We start from the raw sequence: 27,043 nt of genomic DNA on the forward strand, positions 1-27,043 counted from the left end.
CCAGTGACCCTGTGCTGCAGGAGCTCAGTGCAGCCCCTGCCCCAGCCACCCCCTGCCCAGGCCATGGCCCCTGTGCTCAGCCAGGCAGCACCACAGACCACCCACCACCCCACCAGCACCCCAGGGCTCAGCCCTGGCAGAACAACACCCACAGAACTGTTTCCAGAGAGCACCAACACAAATCAGCTGATGATTTTCTCCTCTTCACACATTTTGAAAGACACAAAAGAAACCTGGAGGGAAGTGACATGACCCCTGCCCAAAAATACCATTTTGCTTTACTTTGTACCTGTTCCCTTTCCATGATGCTTGCTCCCACTTCAAAGGTCAGGACAGATTTTTCCAGGGTGGGAGGTTTTGGTTGGGTGCTGGGGATGTCCCTCCCTGGGCTCCTGAGCCCCAGCAGGTCTGAGCACTGACCATGGGACAGGATGGGGGCACTGGGGGGGGCCACACAGGAATAGGGGAAAGGGGGAGGCTAAGGAGGCCCCCAGCTCAATCACACTAATCAGATGGAGCCAGTGCAGGAGCTGATCTGTACAGAGATCCACAACCACAGAAACAGACCCTTCCAAAGCCCCCTCCCCACAGATCTCCCCAGCCCAGCAGCCCCTGCTCATGGTGATGCTGCTGCTGCTCCCCACTGCAGTGGGAAATAATTCCCCCAGGTCGCACCCTCCCTCTGACTCAATAAGGTTCTCTGAGGAGGAACTGCTGCTGCTTTAAACAAAACACAGGTTGTGGATACTCCACTGGTGTCACACAGTAATTCGCTCTTCTGCCTGCAAAGTCTACAGGGATTAATAAACTGCTCTGGACTGAATTCCAGAGCAAGAAATTCCTCCCCAAGCCTCTTTGCAGAGATGTCACAGGGCGATATGCAACAGCGCACATTCCTCTCTCCCAGCTGTTTGGCTTTTATATAGAACAATTATTTTATCTATCAGATTACTTGCAGTGTCAGCCAAGGATGGGGCTTCTCACTCTGCTCCATACTTGAGGCCAGGAGTGAAAAGAAGTCCCATCTTGAGGCAGTACCCAGGAAAGAATAAATAGTGGAGAATTTCCAGGGTACCTGTTTCTTTTCAAGAGAAGCCAAAGCACCAGAGGAAAATAATTTTATTAAACCCCTGTTTAAAAGAGCAGAGGCAACGCCCATGAGAACTCAGGTTGGTTGGGGTGGCTTTTTTTTTTTTTTTAATAGAACAAATTCTCCCCTTTGTTTAATACAGATGCTTCAAAGTCCCTCCGTGAACCTTCTCACTGCCACGTACACACCCGTTCAATGAACCAGGTAAACAATTGTGTCCCCAATGTCCCTTGTCAGGCCATTCTCAGTGACACAGACGTGCCTCTGGGCCAGGTCGATGTGGAAGATGGCTTGCTCCAGGATAGGAGTTTTCCCTGCTTCCTCTTTGCCAAGGACTGGAACACGGCGGGGCCCAAGCACGGGATCATCAAACCTCATCAGCTTCACTTTAGAGAGATCTGCAGAGAGAGAGCAGCTGGTGAGGCCACAGCAGCTGTACACAGGCCACAGCACCAACAGAGTTAACCACAGCAATGCTGAACCCTTGGAACTTCCACATCTGCTCCAAGGAAACACATTCTCATAGGAATAACTGTCGTGTTAAGGTTTACACCAATACAACACTGTCCTTCAGTGGTCACACAGTGAGTTACCAACAGAAACGGGGATAAACCACACAGAAACACCAGCTCCTAATACCACATTCTAAGCACTGAATTTGCTTTATCTGGCTCAGGACAGGTCTGAGTAACTGAACAGTTATTCTTCATTTTCTGAGGAATGAACTGCAGAGACTGGAAGGAACAGGAAGGCGAGAGTTGATTTCAAGACATTCCTTATTAAAAAGCAGACTAGTAAGATTGCTAAGGAGACCAAGGAGCCTGGGACCTTCAGCTACACCTTCCTGCAAGTACGGCCTTCCAGCCCTGTCCCCAAGAGCACACTGACACCTTCTGGGAAGACAGGGAAGAGGCCCTGTTCCATCTCACTTGTTTCCAGCCATTCCCAAACCTCCACCGCCCAGGAGCTGGCAGTAACTCACATCACTGCATACACAGGGCATGTCCCACGTCCTCTGTCACACCCTGTGTGCCCCCCGCAGCAGGTGGCACAGCTGGACACTGGACTAGTGGTTACCTTTAATCCCTCTGTCCATCTTCATCAGGCGCCTGATCACAGTCTCCCTGTTGTCCCCTTGCCTGATGTCCATTTTTGTGGAGAAGTGGCCATTGGAGGGCTGAGGGTTGACCAGAAACACGGACACGCCAGGCTGTGACAAACAATACAGACCTTAGAGGAGAACCTGTGCTCGGGATTCCTCAGGGGAAACAGGAAACTAAATCAAATAAACATCTGCTGTCAATAAATCTTCTGGAGGGATAAAATCCCATTAGAACCTGCCTGGCCATAATGCTGGATGCCAGCACTGCCCCAAGCCTAAAATGCAGCCCAGAGTGTAACAAGGGTTTAGGACATATTTCGGGAGATCAGTTACATTTTTACTTTTAAAAGAATTAGAAATATTCATACATGATGAACATTCATGTCTGATCAAAGTTTTTAAACTTACTTTTGTCTGGGTTTTTTTAAAAGTTTCAAATTAAGTTTTCTGACTTCCAATATCTGAATTTCTGATTTTACCTCAGTTCTGAATATAGAAAATGGTTTTCCAGGACAGCAGTCTTCTTTGATTTTATCTTCTGCTTCAGAAGCAAACTTCACTTCAATGTGATCCAGCTGTCAAAGAGAAAAAATGGGGGAGGAGGGAATAAGCAGGAGTGTAATGGCTTTAGAGGGAACAGCAGAGGTTACGGCCCCATCAAACAGCTGCTCATGTAGGAAAGGGGAAAGCAAACCTGCACTGACATAAGGCAACAAAAGCACACCTGAACCCACAAAATCTTGTTTGGAAGGGACCTCTAAGAGTCATCTACTCCCTATGTGAGGTGCACAAGACCCCCCTAGTCAGCCTCTGAGGACAGGGATCCCCAGAGCCCCCAGCCTCTCTGGCTGCTCCGAGCAGTGTATCCCTGTTCCAAGGATACACTGCTCCCTCCCCCACGTCAATGGGCTTTGAAGATTTACAGACAGTTTAAAATAAAAGCTGCTGCTCACTCTTGGCTTTGCTCTGACATGGGACAAGCCCAATGAAGTCACTCTTGTTTCATACTGTACAGATTACATCCAGCTCTGCAATATATAGAGTTTCTAATTCTTAAAAAACAACTGCTTTTCTTTTTTTGACTTTTGGTGTTGGGGTTTTTTGTTTGTTTTAGGTTTTTTAATACCACGTCCCTGAGCTGTCCCCTGATTACCATGCTGCCTATTAAACTAAATTCTGCTCATTATATGAAGCAGCATAACTGCTACCAGACTGGATGCCTTTTACACAGCACAGTGTGAAAAGCCCTGCCCAGAGTCTGCTCCTTGCAGAGGGAAGACAGCCTGCTGCAGTCACCATGCCAGTGTAGGTGCCCAGTGACTGACTGTTCTTGCTAGTAATGCCTTGAAGCAGCTCCTTCTCTTTCTTCAGCTGGAAATGTAAGATACAGACCAGCTCAGAGAAAAGTGTCTCTTCAGAAGTGTCAGTGGACATCACTGTCACAGATACATCCAGTACTGCAGTGAAAACCAGCCCTGTTTTCTGGGACCATGTTTGCAGTGCATACCCACCCCTGTATCTCGTGCCAACACTGAACAGATTTATATGCATCTATTTGACAAATGGAAACAAAGTTGATAAAAAACTGTTACTTGAGCAATGCACACCCAGAAGTTAATGTAAAGAGGCTTAGAGCCTTAGGGAAGGCTGCTGCTCCAGCTATCCCAATAAATGCCAAGTAACAGGTGCCAAGTCTGTACCAACCTCCAGGGAATTTGTCAAGTAGACAATGTTCTCCATGAGCACTGCACGCTCATCAAACTCCAGTTCAAGATCAAGAACACGAGAACCACTTTTCTCCAAGTTTTCCTGTGCGGGGTGGGGGGAAAAGTATTAAAACCCTCTAAAGGCTGCAAGTAAAATGATGCTTCAAAATGGCAAACTATCCACATTAGTCATGAAAAGAATAGGCTTGTAAATCCGAGAGCTCTCTGCTGGCACAACATTAACATCAGAGCAATAATTTTCTTGTAACAGGGCTTCTTCTACAGGGAGTTGGTGACACTGATGGGAGGAGTAAGAGCAATTAGAACACAGTTTTAATATAGAATAGAAAAGGTGTTTGACATTCACAGTTATTTAAATCCCTACTTAATGTGCAGGTTGAGAATTCACAAAATCAGTCAGCGTTTCAGTGGTATTTCACAGCAGGAAACTCAGGCTGATGACCCAGTTTAAAATAAAGGACAAGCCCACAACACCTGGACATGCTCACAGCGAGTTCTCTGCAGGGAAATAACAACCACTTTGTATGTTAACATAAAAGTAACTTAATTAAGTCCAGAAAGCCAGCAGCAACAGTCACAAGAGACAGTATTAAAGGCAGTATAAAAACCACACGATTTTTTTTTTTTTTTTAACTAAAACAGAACTTCCTCTTTGGAGTTTAATCTGTCCCTGCCTGGCTCACATGCTGAGCCAGCTGTCTCCTTTGAAGCTCTGCTTTGTCAGCCTCAGCATGGTTGTGGTTTCCTGGTTTCCTCGTCAGTTTAATGTGAAAGATTCCCTTTTACCATGGAACTGCTTCCCTTTGTAAATCACAGAGGCTCTCCTACATTTCAGCCCTCCTCTGATGAGTGGGAAGCACAAGCAGAAATGCTCCTTGTACCCTGGAATTGATGAATAATTGGTTTAAAGAAAGACACTGATCAGGGGAGTCCGCGCTCAGGTGTTTCCATGTCTCTACGGGAAATTGGTTACTGCTCTTTGGAAGCAAAAGGATGGATTTGAGGTGAGCCTCAGCTCCCTCCCCACGTGCCCCAGGACCACTCACTGCTGCCAGACTAAAGACACCAAAACACAGCAGTGTTTCAGCCCTAACTCTAAGGACTGAGAGCTTGTCTGACCTTTCCCAGCTGGGATCAGAGGATCTAACACATCCCTCCTGTTCTTAAAAACTTAGGCAGGAAGCTCCAGAACTGCTCTGTGCTCTCTGCTCCTCTGAAGGCTTCCAAGCTTCCATGAAAAGGAACAATCAGAACAACCCCACAGAGACAGCAAAGAGCACCTCCACTTAGAAAACACGACAAAGCTTACAAATAGAAGACATTAATACATGTATTTCAAAAATCAAGCTAAAGCTTAAGGAGAAAAAGTAGGGTTTTTTTTTTACACTCACTAAGATTTTTTCCATTACTAATCCCTCTCAACTTCTACAGATCATGAAAAGTCATCAAAAAGGTTTTAAATCACACACTGTGACCCCCCCACCCCCAATTTAAAAAAAAATTTATTAATTCTTTGCTTCTTAGCTCTCCCTAGTTGCTGTATTGAATTTTCATCTGCAACAGCAAGCACAAAAAAGTTTCTTTAAAGAAATGGAAACCAAGATTTGAATAGGCTCGCACAACTCAGGGAAAACAATGGACTATCAGAATATTCATAAACATAAGAATTACAGACAAAATTTGTAATTCCATTCAAGGCTCAGAACAGTCTGTTTTTTCCTCCCTTAAACATACTGCAATCAATTAACTCTGGCCTTACTTTTAACTTCCAATTTTTTTTGTCTCCAAAGCAACACTTCACTCATTTCAGCATGAAAAACTGGAGAAGTCAAATAGGATACATTTCAAATATAGAGGAATCCAGGTGTGTTTGAAGTAGATTATATCACCCACAAAACACAGAAAGCACCAAGCCTCAACCAGATCCAGAATGCAGCTGGGCTAATTCACATAGAGACATTTTTATTATGTATTTCTTCTAGAGATGTTGAAGCTGTTTATAAACAAACCCATAAAGATGCCAAATGAGCAAAGGGCAAGGGGGAGACACTGCATTCACAAAAGCCTTTCCTGTACCAGAACTGTCCCTCTGACACCTACCTTAACCATGGCAACAAAAGGCATCACCTTCTTCATATACTTCTTCAGCTCTGGCAAGGTGTTCAGCTCACTGGCAATTACTTTATTATCTGGCAGTTGACCTCCACTGGCCTAAACAGGGATGAACAATCATTAAAGGGAACAGCTATCATGAAAAATCTTGCCTTTCAATATCATATACCTTTCCTGCTTTCCCATAAATACCAGCAAGGTTTGTCAGCATCATTGACTCCCCAGACAGTTTTCTCATTCTTTTGAAGCCCAAACAGCATTTAACACTGATACAGAGAAAAGCCTATACAATGCCCAAAGGTGAATACCCCCAAGAACAAATTCCACATGAGGACTACTGGTTTATCTCATTGCCACAAGCTGGAATAGTCAGGACTCCCTGATCTATCAGCTACAGCCCTGGTGTGTTCAAGCTGAGGAGGGTTCATCAGGATCCCAAAAGCCACTCTCAGCAGTTCCCCATGTCAGAAGCACAGATCCTTCTGCTTTCTTAACATATTTCTTCTCATGACTGATTTATTCCATTTCAAGCTATTTCTTGTAACTGAGTGGTATACACTTACTCAAGGACTAGAACAAAGCTTCTCAGCCCACTTGCAGAGTAAGGCAGCAGTACTCTGTCAGTCACCCATGTTTCCTCAAAAATATACTTGGAAAGAAGAATATTTAAAAGCTAACCACTCACAAATGAAAGAAACAACAGAGCACAGGCATGCTTTTACTCAGATTGTCAAAACCAATGAAATGCAACCGTCAAATCAATGACGGTCCTTGGGACATTTTCATTAAGCATAAAAACTTACTGGATAGTTGTAAAAGCATAAAGAAAATTAATCTATTGAAATAATTTGGTAACAAGTTACAGCTTATAAACTTTCTACAGATGGAAAACGAGCCACAAAAAGCAGGCAAGCAGCTGGAGGGCAGAGGAAGGGATGAGCACCTGGAAGTGCTTGCGCAGGATGGACAGGGTGGTGTGCTGCCAGGGCGGGTAGTTCTTGGCCACATAGATGGTACAGTGAGAAGGCTTCTGGGAAGGCTCTTTAGCACTTTTCTGAGGAAATAAAAACAATTAGGAAGGAGTCCCTAGGCAATACAGAATTATCACACATGCACACAAACAGACGACCTTCACCTTTCCTTTCACAGGCGCCATGTAGCTCTTGAGGCGGAGCCGGAGGTCGTGAGCTGCTTCCATCAGGTACTGGGAGGAGCGAATCAACACCTCATCCATGGGCCCTGCTGCCGGCCACGAGGCCCTCATGATGGAGTCAGGCTTTGGGCAGAGGAAGACACAAATGCACTGAGGTGAACACACATTAGCTGGTGGGTTTTCCAACAGTTATAGCTTGATGGGAAAATGGAGTTTAGCCAGTTTGGACCCCGGTGAGCACGCACCCATAACTAGGGTGTAAAGGAGTGGGCACACAGCCAACAAGCACTTCTTCACAAGTGTGTTCAGGACTGTACATACAGTCACAGCTACCATATGGCTATGGAACGCCATCTACAAGCACAGGGCTTAAAAAAATCAAAACTAAGCTTTACGCAGAAGGGTAAGACTATTGCATTGTTTCACTTAATTTTAGATCACCTCTTTGCAAGCAGACAATGATAGTGACTGGTAGTAATGTTGCACATATCATCACGGCAACAGGCCAGCTCCCTGCAGTCACTGTCCCAGGGACAATGAGCCAGTATGACTCCTTGGATTCTGAGACATTTCTTCTACTTGTACATGAATAATATTTGTAAGCCTGACTTGGGTGTTACTGAAATCCATAAAAGCTCAGCTCTGAATCAATGACAGAGCTGAAACATCAGTACCTTCCCCAGCAGGGACCAGATGTGCTCACACAGGTGGGGGCAGATGGGCGCCAGCAGCAGAGTCTGCACCTCAATGAACTGGAACACCAGCTCCCTGTGCATGCCCTCGATCGCCAGCTCCCGGTACTTGTCTTTTGCTGCCTGGAACAACAACACAGCCATCAGCACTCAGCTGCCAGGGAGCAACACCCAGAGTCAAACACACACACCTGTGGGCTCTAACACGCCTGCAGAACGTGAGCAGCTTGTAATAATCCATTACTGAGCTCTGAGAACTGCAGTTTCCTGAAGCACCCACATGTGACTCTGCCAGCTGGCCGTTGGATTTTTGCATTTATGTGGTACTTAAAAAAACTGTTTGTTGGCACAAACATAAAAGACAAAAACATCCACGGCTGTGTATCAGGTGCTGTCATCCCACGTAACTTACATACAGATATTAATAAGGACAAAGAAAAAGGCAATGAATATGATCTATCATTACACATAATTCAGCCTATTTAACCCTACTCCTGAGTATCTCAAAGCAGCCACATGAAGAAGCATCTGTAATGCATTAAATAGAGCAGCATGGCTCTGCAGACACTCTGGAGACATGGTTTATGGAGGATATCAAAAAGCACTATGCTTCCAAACAATTTCGTTGATGTATTAGCTTGTTTTCTTATGAAGAGTCCTTTATCACAAAAGATGTAAAGAAAGGCAACGCTCTTTTTAATAGTGTCTTTGTCTTTTTTTAAGCAGCTTCTTGCTCATATTAGATATCAGGACTATTTGCAGAATTGCATTTGTTTTCCTCAGGACCTTTGTAAACTGACACAGACAGACATCCACAATTCCACATTTATTCACTTGAAGTACTCTTGTTTCTTGACACAATTCTGATTCCAATTCAGCTGTATAATTAAGGATCAGAGACAGAAAGATCAAAAGAAATCCACAAAGTAACAAATACCAGGTGTCACACTTTCTTACAGCTCCTACCTGAAACTCAAAGAAACCAGTTTTCAGAGCTTCCTTAAACATCATCTTCTCGTAATTTTGGTCTGTCTTCATTATCCCTGCATTCATCTCACTGGGGAGGAAAGGGAAGTGACAGCATCAATACTGCATAGTGTGCCCCATGTAATGGCAACACTGTAAAACTCACCAGTGCAGCCAAACCCCATAACCTATGCTGGAATGTGCGCTGTTTTACGGAATTCATTACTTGTAGAAAAAAATAACTACAGGATTCCTTCTTGCAAGGAAAAACGTGGCCCAAACTGTATTATTAACCTTTGTACCATACCTGGCAAAGACTCTGTCATTGAAGGTGCTGGCCGGGCCGCTCCTCAGGCTGTCTCTGTTTGCAATCATCTCCTTCACCCACTCCACCCACGTGTAGAGACGAAGAATACCAGCATCTGCCATGGCTTCCACAAAGTTGGCATCTTCAACAGTGTCTCCAGCATCAGCCAAGGCCAAACGCATGCCTGAAGGAAATGGGATCAGCTGCCAAGGCTGGATGCCATGAGCTGGCTGATACCCATGGAGTGCTGTGCCTCCTGCACCCTGACAGCTCACTTCAATTGGAGTTAGCAAATGCAAGGCCAGGTAACAAACTGCCTGGCCAGCCAGAGATGCCTCAAAGGAAGCACTTCCCCCAGGAGAGGAACACTGCCCTCCTTGGGAAGGGACCAGACAGACACCAGAACCAGGAGACCAGCACAGTCACTGCCCAAAACACAGGAGCATGGAAGAAGGAGCACGGCACACATGGATACGCAGGGCACAAACACGTACACACCCCATGCACACCAGCAGCGTGTCCTGTGTTCTGATCTCTTCAGTGAGCACAGAAAAATCAAACAGGCTGCTCCTGGAGGGCTCAGCCCCAGAAAGAAGCTCCTGGCTGAACAAGGTGTGCTAACACACATCCCAATCTTCCAAGTGGAGTTCAGCTTTTTGACAAGAACAGGTGCTAAGTGGCAGATTTATTGCCATTCAATATGCCAATAAACTCCTTTGAGAGCAAAACACTCATTTTAGTCATTTTGGCATAATTGACAATCAGATGCAGGTCAGAACGCACTCACCATCTGCAGAAAACTTGTCAACAGCTTGAGTGAGGGTAAGGAAGTTGCCTGTCGATTTAGACATCTGAAAGAAAGATAAGAGTGTTTGTTTTCTCACACATCCCTTGTGTTGGTGGATAAGCAAGACAGACCCAGCAAGGGTTTGGGCAAACCATTTTCTCATGAATCACAGCAAAAAGCACTTTGGTAAATCTGAATGAGGTCTTACAGCAAGAGCAGACTCAACTCTGCATGCACTCAGCACCAAAATACAAACCCAGAAATTCCCTTAATTAAGCTTAAATACTACTTCAAAACTGGCAGTTTCAGCCCACCCCGTATTGATTTTTCAAGAAGAACTCCAGTCGGGTTTGTTTTGGGGTTTTTTTGATTCATATCAAACAGTCTCCAAGGCCTAATTCCTGGGTTCAGGCATTTTTAATTCAATTCAGTGTCAGAACTTGCACATATTAGCAAGTAATTGGCACAAACGTTTTCCTCTCGCTGCATCTACTCCAATGCTCTAAAAAGCTAAACTTTAGTTAAATAAATAAACATTCTGTATTACCCTAAAACTTAACAGAAACGCACTGAACTCTTCACTAAATTGGTGAGACCACACAAAAGCTGACTTAACAGAAAGTGCTACACAGAATCACAGGCAAGGCAGGTCTTTAGCGAATGAAAAACTGGAGGGCACTAATGAAGAAATGTCACTATTTCCACTACTTAAATCCCAAGAAGTTTCTAGTCTGGCTAGGAAATGCCATTTTGACAACACAAAAGCCATGTCACACAAAACCTCACCGTACCTTTTCAGAATTGAGAAGCAGATGTCCATTGGCTCTCACAGCTACTGGCCATTTTTCTCTGTTTGAAGACAAGATACAAAGCTTTTGGCCAAGTAAATACATTTTCTCTTTTTAAAAAAAAGGAACAAACACTTTATGTTCCACTTTGAGATGAACACCTTAAGTGGAATCTTCAAAAAAAATACCTAAGGGTTGTCTTACATATATTAAGGAGTGTTTCTGAAGATGTAAAGAACTACAGTATAAAGGCTAAGGATTATCACTGCTGAAATGCAAGGCAGGGAGCAGTGCACCTGCAATTACAGTTCATTTACTTCACCTTCCTCTATTCAGATATTTTTAATTTAAAGGCCAGTGATTGGCACTGCCCAAGAGCACACAATAGTGCTGGGTCCACATCTCTACCCATGAAGGAAGGAGGTATTAAATTGCCCACAATCATCTTTACTATACAGCAGAAACCCACTTTTCCTATATACAGTTTTATACAACCCCTAAACCAAAGTTCAAGGGAATGCAAACTGTATCTTCACCCTAAAAGCATCATGCAATGGGCAAAGAGTCTCAACCAGTCCTGCACAGTCCATAGGAGCATATATGGCTCTTTTAACCATCCTTGAGAAGGAATTAAGAAGACTCTGTAATAAAGTCACATAAATTCCAGTGCAGGAATACAACTCAACATTGGGAAATCCATAGGAGGAGATATTGCAGAAAAACCAGGGGAAATAATGGTAAAAACCACTTCCATTTCAATCACTTCTATTATGGACAACTGTATCAAAGCTGCAATACGAAAGAATACATTTCCAACACAACTCTAAATGTGGTACAGTCCAAAGGCCATTAACAAACGTGACAGAACTGCAAACTCTCCAGCTTTACCTCCTGCACACCTGCATCACATCCCAACTTACCTTTGTTCTGACCACATGGCCACATGATTGTAGAGGTAGTACGACAGGTGATTTGGAACAAGGTCTTTGCCAGAAACTCTGAGATCCACAGGATACCAAAATTCAAACTCCTCCTTCAGTTTATCCAACTTTTCTTTTGGAATCTCAGTTTTGGGGAATGGAGCTGTCTTGAAGAAGATGTAATCCCAAACCTCTTTGCTCATTTGATGTGCCCTGCACAGAATCAGTCCCACATTGCCAAGTCAGTAAAAGCTCCTCACACTCCACAGCATTTTCTACAAGGCAGCTTAAACCTGTTGATCCATTCTTACAGCACAGTCCACGTGATCAGCAAACATGGACAGAGTGACCAGGGCCTTTGCCTGAGCTCAGGTGAGCGAATCTAACATCAGAAACAAATTCAGAACTGCTCAAGCCATGCCCTGCTTAAACTGCCCTTTCAGCTTTCCCAATAAAGCATGAAGACTCCCATAAAGAAAAAGCAATTAATAATTAAAGTGTAATCTTGAATGTCCTGGAAACCCGATCATTTCTTTTCCAAGTGTCACCACCCAACCCTCAGCACCACCTGTGACCTTAAGTGAACGCTGAGAGCCCCTCACTGCTATGTCTCATGGAGCCATTCCTTCTGGGTTCCCAGAAATCAAAGAGCAGGAGGACAGGAGAGAACTGCTGTACAGTTCAAGGTTGCCTCCTACATGGAAAATATTTGTGGTCTTTTCCCACTTCAAATGGAATGAACATTTAAAATTAACATTGACTGCAAGACACATCTTACCAACTACCAGAGGTAGGATCCACAATTTTGAAGGAAAATACTGATGAGATGCAACTGAGACCCACAATTCTGCAGCCACTGGGCTGCATTAACACACATCCTTCTTGTTTCTACAGAGATTTTTACTCCTGGCTCTCAGAACTTCAGCAGACTGCACCAGATACTGCCTGTGTGCATTCCAAATTAAATACTTTCAAGCCAAAGTCTGCTCTGTGTTAGCACCTGCTAAGGGGCTTTGGCCTGTGCCATGCAGAGAGGAAAAACATTCTGGACCCCAAGTACTTCCAGTACACATTAGAAAACCACCTCAGATAATGAGGCTCAGGTTTGCTGGCTTGGTTTTGGCAGTTCTTGTTCTATGCTTTAAATTCCTGTGCTGTGACTGAGCTTGTGTTCGGTGCCAAATTCACTGTAACTGAAGGTGACTGACAGGATGGGCCATAAACCCCCTTTTCCTTCACACCACAGAGCAAGTATCAGTAAAAAGCATTCTCCAAGGCTGCTAGATGTTATCTACTCACATAGGAGAGCACTCTAATTGTACATGCTTAATTACACTGAATCTGTAATTCAGGGCCCAGGATGCTCACTTCAAAGCTTGTTTCCAGACATGACTAGCTCATATGTAGTAGCTTCTCTGTAATTAGAGAGGTTTGAGCCCAAGTGACTGCCTTGCCCAGTCTCTCAGAGCTATTTCTGTCTGTAAGAATCCGAATCTTTACTTTGGAAATGGTTTTCAGATTAGTTAAAAGCATCAGGTAAGAAAAGTTTCCATTCCAATATGTGAACTACTCCAGAAATTAGTTCATAAACCACACAGAATTAGAGCAGATGATTCAAGGCACAATCTGAAGTGTTTTTTCCAACTCCAGACTGAGCTGTACTTCTGTCATCTCTCTGATCCTTATCACCACAGTTCAAAAGCCACTCCAACCAAGAGGTCACATGCCTCCCCCCTCTTGCTCTGAAGACTTCCACAGACAAGTTGCAGGTAAAAGATGGTTCTAAGCTTCCAGGAGAGTAACAGTGACAAAAACCAAGAGCTAAATCCTGTTCCCTCTGTACACTGGAGCCTACAATTCGTTATGGTGCACAGCAGTCTCAGCAAGCAGACACCCCAGCAGCCACTGAAACCAATCACCCAACAACCTGCCAAGGACCATTTCAAGGCAAGTCAAACAAGTATTGAAAAAGGTGATTTACTCCCCACACAGCTCTTTCAGAGATGCTTTCAGAGGCATTTCTCCACTCTCACTGCCTATCACACTGTTCTCTCTTCCCTTATTTCCCCTCTGCAGACCTGTTCTAACTCAGCTCACGGCAGGTTAAGTTTAATAATAATGCTTTTTACACACAAAAGCAAAGACTCAGCCTCCTTGGCAAGTCTTTCTGCAGAGCAATTCAGGAGATAAGCACACCCGATTAATCAAGAGAACTTAATGGTTTAATCTCCTTACCTGATGCCCAGAGGAGATTCTCCTTGGCCCCTCAGGTTCCCTCCCTGCAGCAGGTGAGCCACGGTGTAATAGGCCATGTAGATAGTGGAGTCGGAGAGAGACTCTATCAGCCACTGCTCATCCCAAGGTAAGCGGCTCCCTGGCCAGGGGGAAGGCGGCTGTCAGGTACCATAGCACCACCCCTACCCACACACACAACTCCCAGGCACACATCAGAAGTTTATGATTTTCAGTGGAGCATATAAACATACATATATACATTAGTAGTCATGCTTATGCTTTTAAAAATATTTGTTTTAAAAATTAAATTATTAAATTAAATTTTACTCAAGCACAAATAGTTGCTGATTTTGAATCAGTATCCTGACATAGCTCAGCTCAAGAACATCTGCTGTGGGTTACAGTGCACTTCTAGCAGCTGTCCCATGTCAGGCTACACAAGATGAAGGCTAGTCAGAATTCAAGGAGAAAACCCAAGAAGTGGTATTAGTTCCCTCTTCTGAGGTCCCTTCCAAATCAATGGCCCAGGTAAAAAGCTACCGAGATACTGCACAGACTATCTGTAGTAATGCAAATATTACCAGCCCCAGGCATTTCCAACAAAGCACGCCTCCTCTGGGATGCTGGGCCACGATACAAGTTGGACAACGTCGTTCCCGCACTTCCCTGTCCCACTGGGGATGTTACATAGCACTTAAGCCTTCCAAACGAAACAAGGAGTACTATCCTTATGAAGCACCAACCAAAAAAGGAGCGTTTTGCCTACCTAAGCCATACGTCCTGGAGCATGCGTGCTCTTGTAGCCAACCTAAGGTAGCTTCAAAATTTCTCCTAGTCTCTTCACAGAACCTGTAAGAAAGAAGCTCTTACTGCTTTCGGTCCTCTCAGACCCCACCACCAGCAGCAAAGTCACTCTCCTTTACAGCCATGCTCATAACTCACGTCTCCAGATGTTTCAAGCACTCTGACGCCTGTTTCTTCCAGCTCACTTCACCATAATCTAAGTACCTACAGTCAGGAAAGGTTTATTGTAATAAAGCAGTTGAGAAATAGGGTACAATTGGAGCAACTTTGTAACTACAGCTTTATTTCACTTACCACTGGTCACAAAGGGCCACAACACACTCATCAGCAGATCTCGAGATAACTTGTTTCTCAGGCTCCATATAAATCATGGCTTCGCCCTAAGAGTTGAAAGGGCAATGAAAGCTGAGATTTAAGTACTTAGCAAAGTTTAGAAAACCCTGACAACTTACTAAAAAGCATCCCCTCCATTCTAGTCTGGTTTACAGCATTTATTGCACGGCTCTCAGCACTGCCCAGGCTCTCTGCCTCAGTATTCCTCCACATAAAATGACATAAGGCTTGTCTGTGTGCTTCTCTGAGGTACCAGCTCACAGCACTTTGTACAGAATGCATGAGGAAAAGGAGCATGTAAGCACAAAATATTTCCTGCTGGCTATGCCCCACTGATTGAAACAGCTCCAAAACCCTAGGGGACAGAGGGAGGGGGAAAGGCAAAGGAAAATGGGATGTTGAGCTTCAAATCCACTTGCACACACCATGCGTGCTGATGCAGGGTAATGGGTTACATTATGATCTGGACATAACTATGCCACAACAACAAGGGAATAATGACTAAATGCCTGAAGCCTCTCCCACTCCCAATCCTCTTTAGGGAGTTTCATCAGAGGGATGCCACAACCACTGTTCATTTACTGCTCTCCCTTCTCTGAAGGATGAGCCCAGCAATGGGGCATTTGCACATCACACATCCCCTTCACTGGCCTGAAAGAGACTTGACAGTTCAGGTCCTACACTTCCAGTATCTTCCCAGCTATATTAAAAAATAAATTGGACCACCAGAACATGTCCTAGGGCGGGTGATAGAGTAAGGCAGGGAATAAGAGAAGTCTAATTAAGCTACTCAGACCACTCAGCCCAAGAACACCAGGTCCCTCTCTCTGCAGTGTTCTGTGCTCTGCAGCAACCCAAGGCACCCTGAGGGCTGCAAAACCACACCAGGGGTTTCTCTGGTGACTCAGTCCTGTGAAAAGGACGAAATGGACAATGCAGAAGCAGCTGTGTGCACACTGTCACATACCTTATCCAACATCAGCTTCTGAATACGTTTCTTGACATCTTGAACTTTTTGTCCTTTGAATTCATCCACCAACATCACCTGTAAAAGATGGGTCACATGAGATTTTTTTTTTTCCAAAATTTAGCAAGAAATAGGTGCCATAGGTGTTCAAATCAATATAAGGAAGTAGCAGGTGCTGCCATCTTTGACATGCAAAAATTAAGAGTACAGGTGTTGGTTTTTTTCATTAATTGTAATCATCTTTACCCAAAAACAGTTTGTACATATGTCAGCATCCACATAGATGACAGAGTGCAAAGAGTCAGAAATAAAAACTGTTGCTTGCTTACAAAATATCAGCTGAGAAATACACATAGTGAGCTACTGAGGTAAAGACAGGAGAAAAAACCAAAACAAAACAATAACAAAAAAAAACAACCCACACACCAAACAAACAAAACAAAACCCAACCCAAAAAAACAAAACAAAAAACCCTGCAACCACCACCACCTTGCTCATTTCAAATCAGTTTCCCTATCTATACTTGCAACAAAATGGATCAGCTCCCCAGAAGGTGATCACTTGTTCAGAAATCAGGTTCTAATGTTCAGAGAACACAGGAATGTATGAGTGGAAACTTTCTCCAATTCTACATCATTCCCCCAACTGCAGAACCTTACCGCAGGAAGAGTCTAAATGAAAAGTGCTTTGGGAAAAAAGGATAGTGTCCCTCTTTCTTGAGGTTGGTTTTTTTTTTTTTTTTTATTCTTTATCTGCTTTTTTTTTTTCCTCCTAATTAAACTCACCGAGAAACCACTTACCAAAATCTTTTACTACTTACTCCCTCATAGAATCCTTTCAGGTACACTCTCTCCTTGGCCTCTGCAAGCTTCTCTCTGTCATTCTGGCTCTGGATTTTGAGCTCGTCACAGACAAATGGAGCACAAAGGCTGCCATAGCCTGGGATTTCAATGATGGGCACCTGAGAATCAACAAAGGGCTGTCAAACCCCTCCTGCACCACACTGCTCGCTCTGCACACTCACAGCATCCAGCACAAGTTACACAGGGCTTACAACACATGGGTGCAGTTCCACTCATCAGCCAGAAGTTCCCAGCAGTTCCCAGGGTGACTCTGAGCTGCCCAGGTGTATCCACACTGAGCTGTCCCAACACGGGAGCTGGCGTGTGGAACCAGCGGTACTGCAGGATGCTGGGATGGCTTTACCTGTAACCTGCATTTTCTAATGGAAACTGCCTCAGCCACGAGGCTGCCCTAGCAGGGAGGGACTTCAGCTTTTTGCACAGAACAGATACACTCCTAATCTCGCCATTAGGGCGCTAAGTTTTAACCAACCAACAGGTTATCAGTATAATGATGCATTCCATCTTCCAAAACAATAATTCCCATAAAAATTGATACTTTCCTTTCTCTCTGAAGTACAGCACAGAATAACAAATCTTGGTTGCAACCATTAACAGACCAAATGTTGTAACTACAGGAAAACATGAAAATTTTACTCAAGATTTTCAGCTCTTTCAACTGAAGAGGACTTTAAATAGAAACTCTGGAAGAGGTAGGCACAGCTCCTGGTTTGTCTCTCATCAGTGAACACAACATCCTATGTGCTATAGATGGACACATCTGAGTGCACTCACCGGCTCGAATGGCAGGACCATTTCATCTCTGATGCCATACTTCACCCTCAAAGCCTTGAAAGTTGGAACAAAAAAGCAATATATAGAAATCTCTTAGATTTAAAGGTTCTTGTCCATTCATAGTGTCTTTTTTGTACATAATGTTTTATTATAAATCAGACAAAGCCACTTCCCTGCCTTCTCACCATTTCTGACACCTCAATCCCCATCTCAGTTCCAGATGATTCTTTGCCATAATGGTCTACATTTTTTAAAAGGGGAAAAACTGATATTGCTCTACCCTGAAATGAATGGACAAAAGTTCAGTAGCCAGGGACAGCTGTTCAGACCCTGATGTACTCTTGCAATTACTAACAACCACTTTCAGTCTCATTTGAAATTTATAGAGAATCTTAATCTCATTTCTGGAAGTCATTTCCACAACAGGAACTCACTTCTGTTTCATTGGTGCTCTTCTCTACCTTAACATGCAGCACAAATTACATGATTCTCATCTAAAACTCAGACCCGAAGTCTGAAAAAACCCAAACACCTGTCCTAGCCCAGTTGGTTTAAACTTAATTTATTTTTAACTACTTTGATTTCAAGTTAGAGGTGGCAAAATGCCAATTAAAGTGAGTTTCATTTTACCCACTGGATATTTACTTTTGACCATCTTCACTATGGAAAGGAAACAGAAACAATTCAGTTAACAGACTGACCTGCTTCTTTTTCAAGTCTCTCAGGGCTGCAAAGTCATCTGGAGAGTCAGAGGGAACACTTGTCACCACTCCAGTTCCTTGGCAAAGGAAAAGATAAACAGATGAAAGGATTAGTCCCCACACGCTGAATGCCAGTGCCCATCCAACAGGCTCTGCTGCAGTTACCTTTATCCTCCTTGATGGTGAGCATGGGCAGGGCGTATATGACCTTGTAGGTGGTGAGCGGTGCCGAAAGTGCAGCACCGAGAATCTCCTGAGCAGGACAAAGGAACAGCAGAGAAGAAAATCAGGGGGTTTCAGCGTAGTAGAGCAAGCTGATATTCTTCAAATTTTCTGTACATTTTCCTTACACATTACAAACAAATTAAATACATTTTATATACAGATGGACAAGGAGGAAGTACATATGAAACCATGTGGTACTATTTGACACTGTATATAGATTATTGATTGGTAGAGAAGCCAAAAAACCAAATTCAAAGAAACTTAAACTACTAGCATGTAGAATTGGGAAAACGTGGGAAGCAGAAGGACAGTTTGCTTTCAAGTATCTGAAGCACAACAGCATTGAGGCAGGAATGACTTAGGAAGCCAGTGTCAAAAGCAACATTAAACAAAGAAAGGAAAGCATATTGTCAAGATATTCACACACTGGCAGGAGGCAGTCTAGATGTGGCAGCTGTCTTCTACCTCACTAATTTGCTTGAATTCACATCGTGTCTACCAACAAAGGAAAAAACCCTGTATTTTCTACTTCAAAGCAAGATCAAGAAAGATGGTGACAAGTTGTAGTGAATGGAAATCAAGGGATGCAAAGAGCTGAAGATGCCTGGCATCAGGATAAATAAACACCACTGATGACACTTGCACAAAGCACACAAGTTAAGGACAGCAAATCCCAACACCACTAACATTCAACTACTCAGTTAAGACAGCTTAATTCACATAGACGTACTGGAAGTGTCAGTACCAACAAAAGCCTGTTCCACATAACGCTTTCTGGCTATTACTTTTTCCTCTCCCTTTCCATTCACTCTTCCCAGCAAGCAGAAAAGCATTACTTAGCACTATCCCTTCACCAAATCACGCTGAAGCAACAGGAATGCATCTGTCCCCAGGTAACTGCACCAGGTTATTCCCCCAGCAGCAGCTGTGGCTTGGCTGCCAAGGAAGCTGCTTGCGATTTTAGTCACTAACATTTTAGTCACTCCAAAATTTCTGTAATAGCTCCTGTATTTTCTTTACGATTTGAATTCCACCATCACCTTTCTAAGCGTAAGCTCCAGAGGACCAGCTAAGCCTGACCAGCACACTGTAGGATGCTCACCTCTCCCATCAGCTCCTTGACCACAGGCACGACCCCGTTGTCCTTGGTGAAGCCCTGGTAGGACATGTTCCTGGCAGCACGCTGGGTGCAGATGAAAATGTCCCCATTGCCAGTCTCAAAGCCGATGTACTTCATGTCCGGGCGCAGCCAGCAGTTGGTCTGGCCAAACATGGTCTCTGGCCTGAGTGTGGCAGCCACCAGGAAGATGTTTTTTCCTCTCAAGCCACTGAAGGGGAAAAATACTGGATAAGTTACCAAAATAAAATCATTCCGGATCACACAGAACAGGCTTTTAAACCAACATCAACTTTCGAGTAACGTTTCCTGAGACAAAAGTGGGTCATTAATTCTTTCCGGGTTTTCCATTTTCTTTCCGGTTTTGGGGGGGTTTTTTGGTTTGTTTTTTTTGTTGTTGTTGTTTGTTTGTTTTTAATTGCAACTTGAGTTCCACGCAGACACAGTGAATAGAGCAGCTCAAGATTCTGACCAGGTCTTTGAAGTGACGGAAATAATCAGGTGAAATTAAATTCTGCATTAGGCAAAACAGACTGTTTAATTCAATGGTCAGTTCTGGCCAGGAAACAGAGCCTACCTGCCACTAAAAAGTCAAGACCTACCTCAATTTTGCAGGGTAAGGATCCAATACCTTCATTTTTATCAGTGTGTATTCTTGAGGCCCAACACCCTAAAATTCCCACAAACAAGGCAACAATCAATAAATGAAATTTACTTGAGCAGGAAAGAAATAAATCCTATTCTGCAGGAACCTAATCCAAACACGATTTAAGGTAATCATGCTTTCCTCAGAGCAAATCCTATTTCCATTCATATGAAAGGCTGCTCACTGACATGCAGACTGCAGAGAGGTTATACTGTATTCCTACAGCAAAAAACTTAGTTGTCACAGACACTGTCTCAGCAACATCTAAGTTAACAACAACTTGTTTATTTAGTTTCAACAGGTAACAACACAATGGAGTGATGCTGCAGGCACAGATTGCCAAACAATCACAGAAACCAGCTACGATGGAAAATACTATCCATAGTTCCAGACAAATCTGCTCAAGAGAGGAGTTAATTCAATTTTCACATGCACTGACAACTGAGAGCCAGTGACTCTGCACATACAAACTATGTTTTGCTTCAAGATAAATACTGAATGTAAAGTAAATTGTAAGATCATAAGCAATGCATGAAAGTGTCAAGTAAAAATATTACCTCTCCTGTTTGCCTGTCATGATCCATGCAAGGCTGTCCATCTTTAGGAGAATAAATTGTGTATCTAGAAAAAGGTGTATTTTCATTTAGCAGTGAATAAAATAACGTATAGAGCAAGAAGAAAAAAAATATAGCTCTCTGGGAAGAAAAGACCTCTTAATGGTATTTTTAAATTTGGTGTGGATCTGTTTCCGTCCGTGCCAATGCTCAGAGCTTTCAGAATTGGCCCTTTGTTGCTTTGAGTTGGTACCCATGGAAAAACTAAGCCCGGAAGACAAATCTCACATGCTTTGCTGGCACAACAACTACACTTCACTGCGTCAGGCAGAGTGCCAGCAATGAAAGATTCTGGTTTCATCTGAGTTAAAAGCACGCTCTAGAGAAGTATCACAGGGCCCTGTCTTTGGTGCAGCTGAGCTTACCCACACCCCCAAAAACTCAGAGCTGAGTGGCAGCTTACCGTTTGCCAAATTTAATCTTATTTCTTTCCTTTAGTGTAAGGAATTGCCATCGTACAAAGGAATCATAATAGGGATTGACATTTGTTGTAATGAAGGAACGCCTCCAGTCCACCTGAAAATGGGTAAGAGGATCCAGTAAGTAAGCACAATCAAGAAATTAAAAGAATCTCATAATACCATAATTATTATTTTAAAAATAAGAAGAGCTTTCTCTCAAAAAGGACAATGCAAGTATGTATCCCACAAAGGGTGTAAGCTTAAACACACATCTGTGCCTGCTCTCTCAGAGCAGAGATATCAAAGACTCGAGTCCCTCCACTGAGTGAGAACTTTAGAGGTTTTGTAGTAGTTTTAACCAACCATTCAAGCTGAATTTCAGCACTGCCTTGTTTCATCTTTACCTCTTCATTTTCAAAAATCTGTTGTCAGCAGGACAAGTACTTATAGGAAGAATAATGATGTGATGTTAAATAGAACTGCTGTCAATACTGACTACAGACAAGTTATCTCACATGGGAAGCATAGGTCATAATGCCTTTATTGGACTCATTTCCAGCTGTGACCACTGCACAGGGTACAAGCTCATATAAGAAAGCACTTAATTATCACCCAAGACCATTAAAAGGTTAAATTACTAATTCCCCAAATATCAGAAACATTTCTGGAACTATGCTGGTATTACACAGAAAATCTCAAGGAGAAGCAGCACATTCACCAACACAGTAACAATACAGGTATGGCTGCCTGTGGAACTGAGGTTAGAATCTCCCAGAGTCACCTTCAATCCCATGCTCTTCAGATCCTGGACAGCAAGGGGAGGGAAATAATCCAGCCAATGCTCAGCTTCAGAAAAACTGACTACTTCTTCATCAGACAGACCCAAAGACTTCATGATCCCCCACTGGTATTTGGAAGAGCCAGTCTTGGCAGCAGCCTTGCTCTGAAAGAACAATTGGGATCAGGAAGAAGCCCAAAGTCTTGTGCTCACAAGAGCATTTGCCTCTGTTAATGTTATGGTTTCTGATTCGAGATACACAAGTTAACACAAATATTCTCACATCCTCTCTCTAACAGTGAGGATAAAGGATTCGTTTCCATTCTACCATACCTTGTATTCACTGTAAATTCCCTAACCCTCCTCTTCCCAGCTGTTCCATGCCAGTGTCCAACACAGCTGCAGAGGCTCTGCAACACCAACCCAGCAAGGAACGGCCTGTTCTCGGGGCCTGCTCAAACCCACGGGTGTTGGCACCACAGAAAGGTGGATAGCCCTGCACTACACTTGTACCAAAAACCTTTGCACACAGGAAGGCTTGGTTTAAACTTTACCTTTTTGCCTTTTGCTTTGTCTTTGATGATAATTTCTTCCTCTTTTTTACCAGAATTTTCTTCCTCTTCCTCCTCCTCATCAGGAAATTCCGGTGGGCAACCATACAATTCCATTTCTCTTTTCAGCTTATCTGCACAAGCCTGAACAGAGTTATTGGGAGTGTGTCAGCCAAGGTACCGGCTGCAATCACAGCCAAGGAGTGGGTTTTACTGGTAACATTTTGCATTCCATGCTTTAAGTGCTTTAAACTTTCTCTGGACCTTGCATTAACATCTAGGAGATCCTGCCACTTCCAGAACACCTTCCAGGGCAGGAAGAGGATTACTGTGAGGATTTTCTTACAAAGGAAAACATACAACAGGTAAAATTTAGTTTTCCAGCCCTTCATCTTCTAGAAAGTAATGTTATAATTCAAGCACAACACGTTTATTACAAATTCAGGTTCCAAATCACACTGTCCTGGTGAATTTTTAAATTAACTAAGGTGGCGTTGGGGACAGACAGTAAGCAAGGCTCCAAGCAGCCTTTGGGATAAAAACCCCACCGGAAACAACCCCCAGCAACTGCAAAACTCTCACCTTGATGGGCATCCCCGTGCAGTGCAGCCCAAAGGGAAACAAGCAGCTCCTCCCCTTCAGCCTCTGGTACCCCACTGCGAACTACAGACAGGGAAAATGGAACAGCTGACACAGGAACAACACCAGGCTGAGCCAGCAGCTGCTCAAACACTGGTGTGATTCCTTCTCTAACACACAGCTACTGACAGACAGTACAGGCACACAGCTGGGGAGGAACTCAGGGCAGGAAGGTGAAACCAGAGCTGGCTGCCAGGCCTGCCCCTGCGGCTGCACAGGCATGTGCCTGCCCAGCTTCCAGGCTGGCTCTGACCAGAGACCAACGGGTGCAAAAAGAGCGAGGTTGTGGAATCCTACCCACTAGTGCCCAACACCTGCTCCCACACAGGTCACAGAGCACAGCAAGCACAAACAAAAGGGACTCTTGTGAAGTTTCAGCCATTTAGCAGCATCTCCTAAAAATCTCGTTTCAAAGAATGAACATGGGAAACACCCACAGCCCCATCTCATCAAATTAAAAAAGACATGAATGGCATTTCCCTTCAGCCAGCAATATTCCTACTGAAAATATGGGAAAAAAGGAAAGTTTAATAAGTCATTACTAAAGCTATAAAGGAATTGACACAGCAGCCTGTTAGCTCAAAACTGAACTACAAAATCAGCATTTGTTCTAGAGTATTATTTAAAGATATCAGCAAAGGAGAATTTTTACCTCACATTTAGATAAGGAAAATGTGTGTCCCAGGTGCAGGCGGCCATTCATGTAGGGGTAAGGAAAGGTAACAAAGTACTTTCCTTTGCTGAGAAGAAAGTCAAAGAATTAAAGCACATAATTAGCTTTTTAAGTGACCATCAGACAATACACGAGCAAAGCAGGTAACTGGTATGTTCAGCTATTATCAGCCCACAGTGACATTAAAATATTTTCCTTACCAGTAACACGAGTCTTTGATTTTAAAGAGCTGATACATTAACAGGCTTTACCATCTTAAAAAAATAAACATGAAAGAAAAAACCCACAGAGGACTGACATCACACAGAAATGTTGAAATAGATATAGCACATTCCCAAAGGTAAAAAATTCTAATCCTGCTTCTGTAAATTAATTACAGCAAAGGCTTAAAGTCATTTATTTAATCTCCCATTGTGTGAGTTCAGATTTTAAGGGCACACTGTAAGCAACCGCTCCACTCACAGGGATATATTGTTGCAGGGTGTTTCAAAGATGTATTATGTTGTTGGAACCCGAGCTCTCAAAGCAGCTAAGAAAGTATTTACATTTAGGACACCGCGAATTTCTACCTCTACCTTTGCACTCTACTTCATGCCTTGTCTCTTCCCTTCACACACTCCCTCAATCCATTAACATGCAGGAATAAAGGCCAAGTCATTTCTTTGCAAAATCTACAATTTAAGAACCTGCCACCTGCTACACCACTTCAGTTATCATCTTTGTTTAGTCCGACTTTCCCACACACCAAATATTAACATCATACTGCCGAGGTCACTGCTTTTCCAGTCAGAGACCTTCCCACAGGATTAATGCTGTTCCCCCAGGCAGCCTCTCCACACCTGCAACGAGCATGGATCCCACTGATCGCAAAGGAACTTGCTTCCAAGCATGCTATGCATTCCCAGAGGATGAACAAGTTTCCCAGGATTACTCTGGGGCAGAAATAAAACCAAGAGTCATATGGTCTTCCCAATAGCACAGAGCACCCTGCACCTGTGACAGGCTCTTCCTCCCTGCAGCTCTGCTCCCTCCCCTCTCGGGCTGGAACCAGTGCTGACTAAGGTGGCTCATCCCCTGCCCCCACAGCCAGAACTCCCTGGGACCTCCCCCAGGAAATCCCCCCGGGCCAGGGCTGGCAGAGCCCTCAGCCAGGACAGCTGCCCAGCCCTGCAGCAGTGCTTGTATGCCACCTGGGCGCACAGAGCCCAAAGCCCAGCCACACCTGCCCGCTCCTTTAGAGCCAATTTCAGACAGCTGAGAGCAATCATGCAACCAACCAGATGGGAGGAAATGTAACCCAGGAGATAAACACGTTCTACAACCGACAGATAGCAACTCAGGAACATTGTACCACCAGAGCAGAAAGCCATTATCAAAGCAAAACTTTAACCAAACCCAGCCAGACAGAATGCAGAGTGCTCTAGGAAACACCACAACCAGCCAGGTGGTGGGACAAACCTGTGCAATACAGCTCACGTGAGAAAAGAAACCACAGCCCCTCATCTGAGGAACAGTAATGGTCACACACACCTGGCCTTCCCCCATTCCTACAAAAGTACAAGGGGCTGGTCTACAGCAGGAGCTGGGATTTTGCTTAACACTGTTTTGCTCTGTGAAGCAGAGCAGGACACGCCCTCCCTCAAAGTGAAATCCCTGGAGTGGTGAGGGCTCAGGCATCACACTGAGGAATTTCCTCCATGTCAAAGAGTACAAGTCACCAAAGAGAGCCTGGTTTTAAAGCCACAGAGAGTACTGACACTGCAAAAGAGTTAAAAAGCTTCTCTCCATCCCGCTGGAACTCAGCCACACACATACTCGGCGGCTTTATGCCATCAGCTACAGAAATGTCAACAACATGTGAACAGGTCTCTCCAGCTGAGCCATGAACACTGCTCTTTACAAAGGGGCCATTTTTCCCCCCAGCAGCTTTTGAATGAAAAGACATTTCAAGCAGTAAAAAACCAAATACAACAATACCTCCTCTGGTCCCTCCTGTCTGCAGCATTGATCTCAAACACTCGATCATGGTCCCACTTCTGCTGGATCTCTCTTTCAATCTTCTTCAAGAAATCCACTTTCGCTGTTCCTTTACGCTCCTGTTCAACAGCGAAAGGAAGAGAAGCCTGGCTGAACAGGTTAAGAAATAACAGAACTGTAACCTATCACAGACCACTCCTGAACTCCTTTGGGTATGGGCAAGCACTGCTCCAGAACACGGCAGCAACACCTCACAGCAGAGCAGCAGTGATGACTCTGTAAACCTGTATCCTGAGATCCAGCCTTCTGAAACTGGATCTAAGATCTGTAAGGAAAGTGTTAACAACGTTTTCCAAGGCAAAGGACTCTACAGTAGCTAAGACAGACACACACTGACCATCTTGCCAATAAAGAACAAACTCAGAGAGATCTGAATTGGGGAGGTAGAAGAGGACATGAATCATAAGTGAAAACACCCAGAGAATTCTGGTTGTTCCAGACTCTCCATAAACCCATGCAATGCTTCTTCCTCTTGACATACATAAAGCGGGAACAGCACTCCCTATGCCAGGAAGAGGGTCTGGTAATAACTAATTGTAGTTCACGGAGTTCTTCAGGTAAAGCATTCCAAGCGATTTTAATTAAATCCGTGTTCGGTAGCCCTTCCCCTCATTCTTTTATCACATAACATATGGCACGTATTAAAGGATCTTATTCTTTCACCATGTAACACACGAGAATTGCTAAAGGACATGAGCATTACAGATTCTGCACTCATAAAGGTTGAGGATTTAGCTTCTTTCCATCAAAACACTAATTTTCCACTTTTCCATCAAGACACTCCTAAAACGTTTACACCTGGGGCCGCAGCCGGCGGACAGAGCCTCCACGCACGCCCCTATGGGATCCTTTTCCCGAAGGCCGCGGCGCCGAAGAGTGACCCTGAGGAGACGGTGAGGAAGCCCAGGGAACGCCAAGAGCTCCCGACGGACGCCAAAGCCAAAGCCCCCGGCGCTGCTCTTTAACTCACCGCCATATTGCCGCGCCTGCCGGGCTCCGCGCGGGCCGTACCAACAGCGGGAGGGGGCGGGGGGCCGCGGG

The 27,043-nt window shown here is 44.1% G+C and overlaps 1 protein-coding gene across 1 annotated transcript; it reads right to left on the minus strand.

Moving 5' to 3' along the window:
• Nucleotides 1–1,101: 1,101 nt before the first annotated feature.
• Nucleotides 1,102–27,036, minus strand: LARS (leucyl-tRNA synthetase). Its single transcript, XM_008629033.2, has 32 exons — nt 26,973–27,036; nt 25,943–26,061; nt 23,945–24,032; nt 23,236–23,316; nt 22,657–22,797; nt 22,106–22,267; nt 21,327–21,439; nt 20,867–20,930; nt 20,266–20,333; nt 19,649–19,874; nt 18,487–18,574; nt 18,322–18,398; nt 17,621–17,674; nt 16,804–16,944; nt 15,984–16,061; nt 14,978–15,063; nt 14,822–14,887; nt 14,646–14,728; nt 13,880–14,018; nt 11,645–11,857; nt 10,728–10,785; nt 9,937–10,000; nt 9,150–9,333; nt 8,843–8,933; nt 7,859–7,999; nt 7,167–7,307; nt 6,975–7,085; nt 6,020–6,130; nt 3,897–4,001; nt 2,672–2,767; nt 2,168–2,300; nt 1,102–1,488 (listed from the first exon to the last, which is right to left on the minus strand). Exons 1-32 carry the CDS (start codon nt 26,976–26,978, stop codon nt 1,283–1,285), a joined length of 3,534 nt encoding a protein of 1,177 aa, XP_008627255.1. The 5' UTR covers nt 26,979–27,036; the 3' UTR covers nt 1,102–1,282.
• Between the last annotated feature and the right edge of the window lie 7 nt (nt 27,037–27,043).

This window comes from Corvus brachyrhynchos, unplaced genomic scaffold, assembly GCF_000691975.1.
Source record: "Corvus brachyrhynchos isolate BGI_N302 unplaced genomic scaffold, ASM69197v1 scaffold21, whole genome shotgun sequence".
In the NCBI taxonomy this organism is placed as follows: domain Eukaryota; kingdom Metazoa; phylum Chordata; class Aves; order Passeriformes; family Corvidae; genus Corvus; species Corvus brachyrhynchos.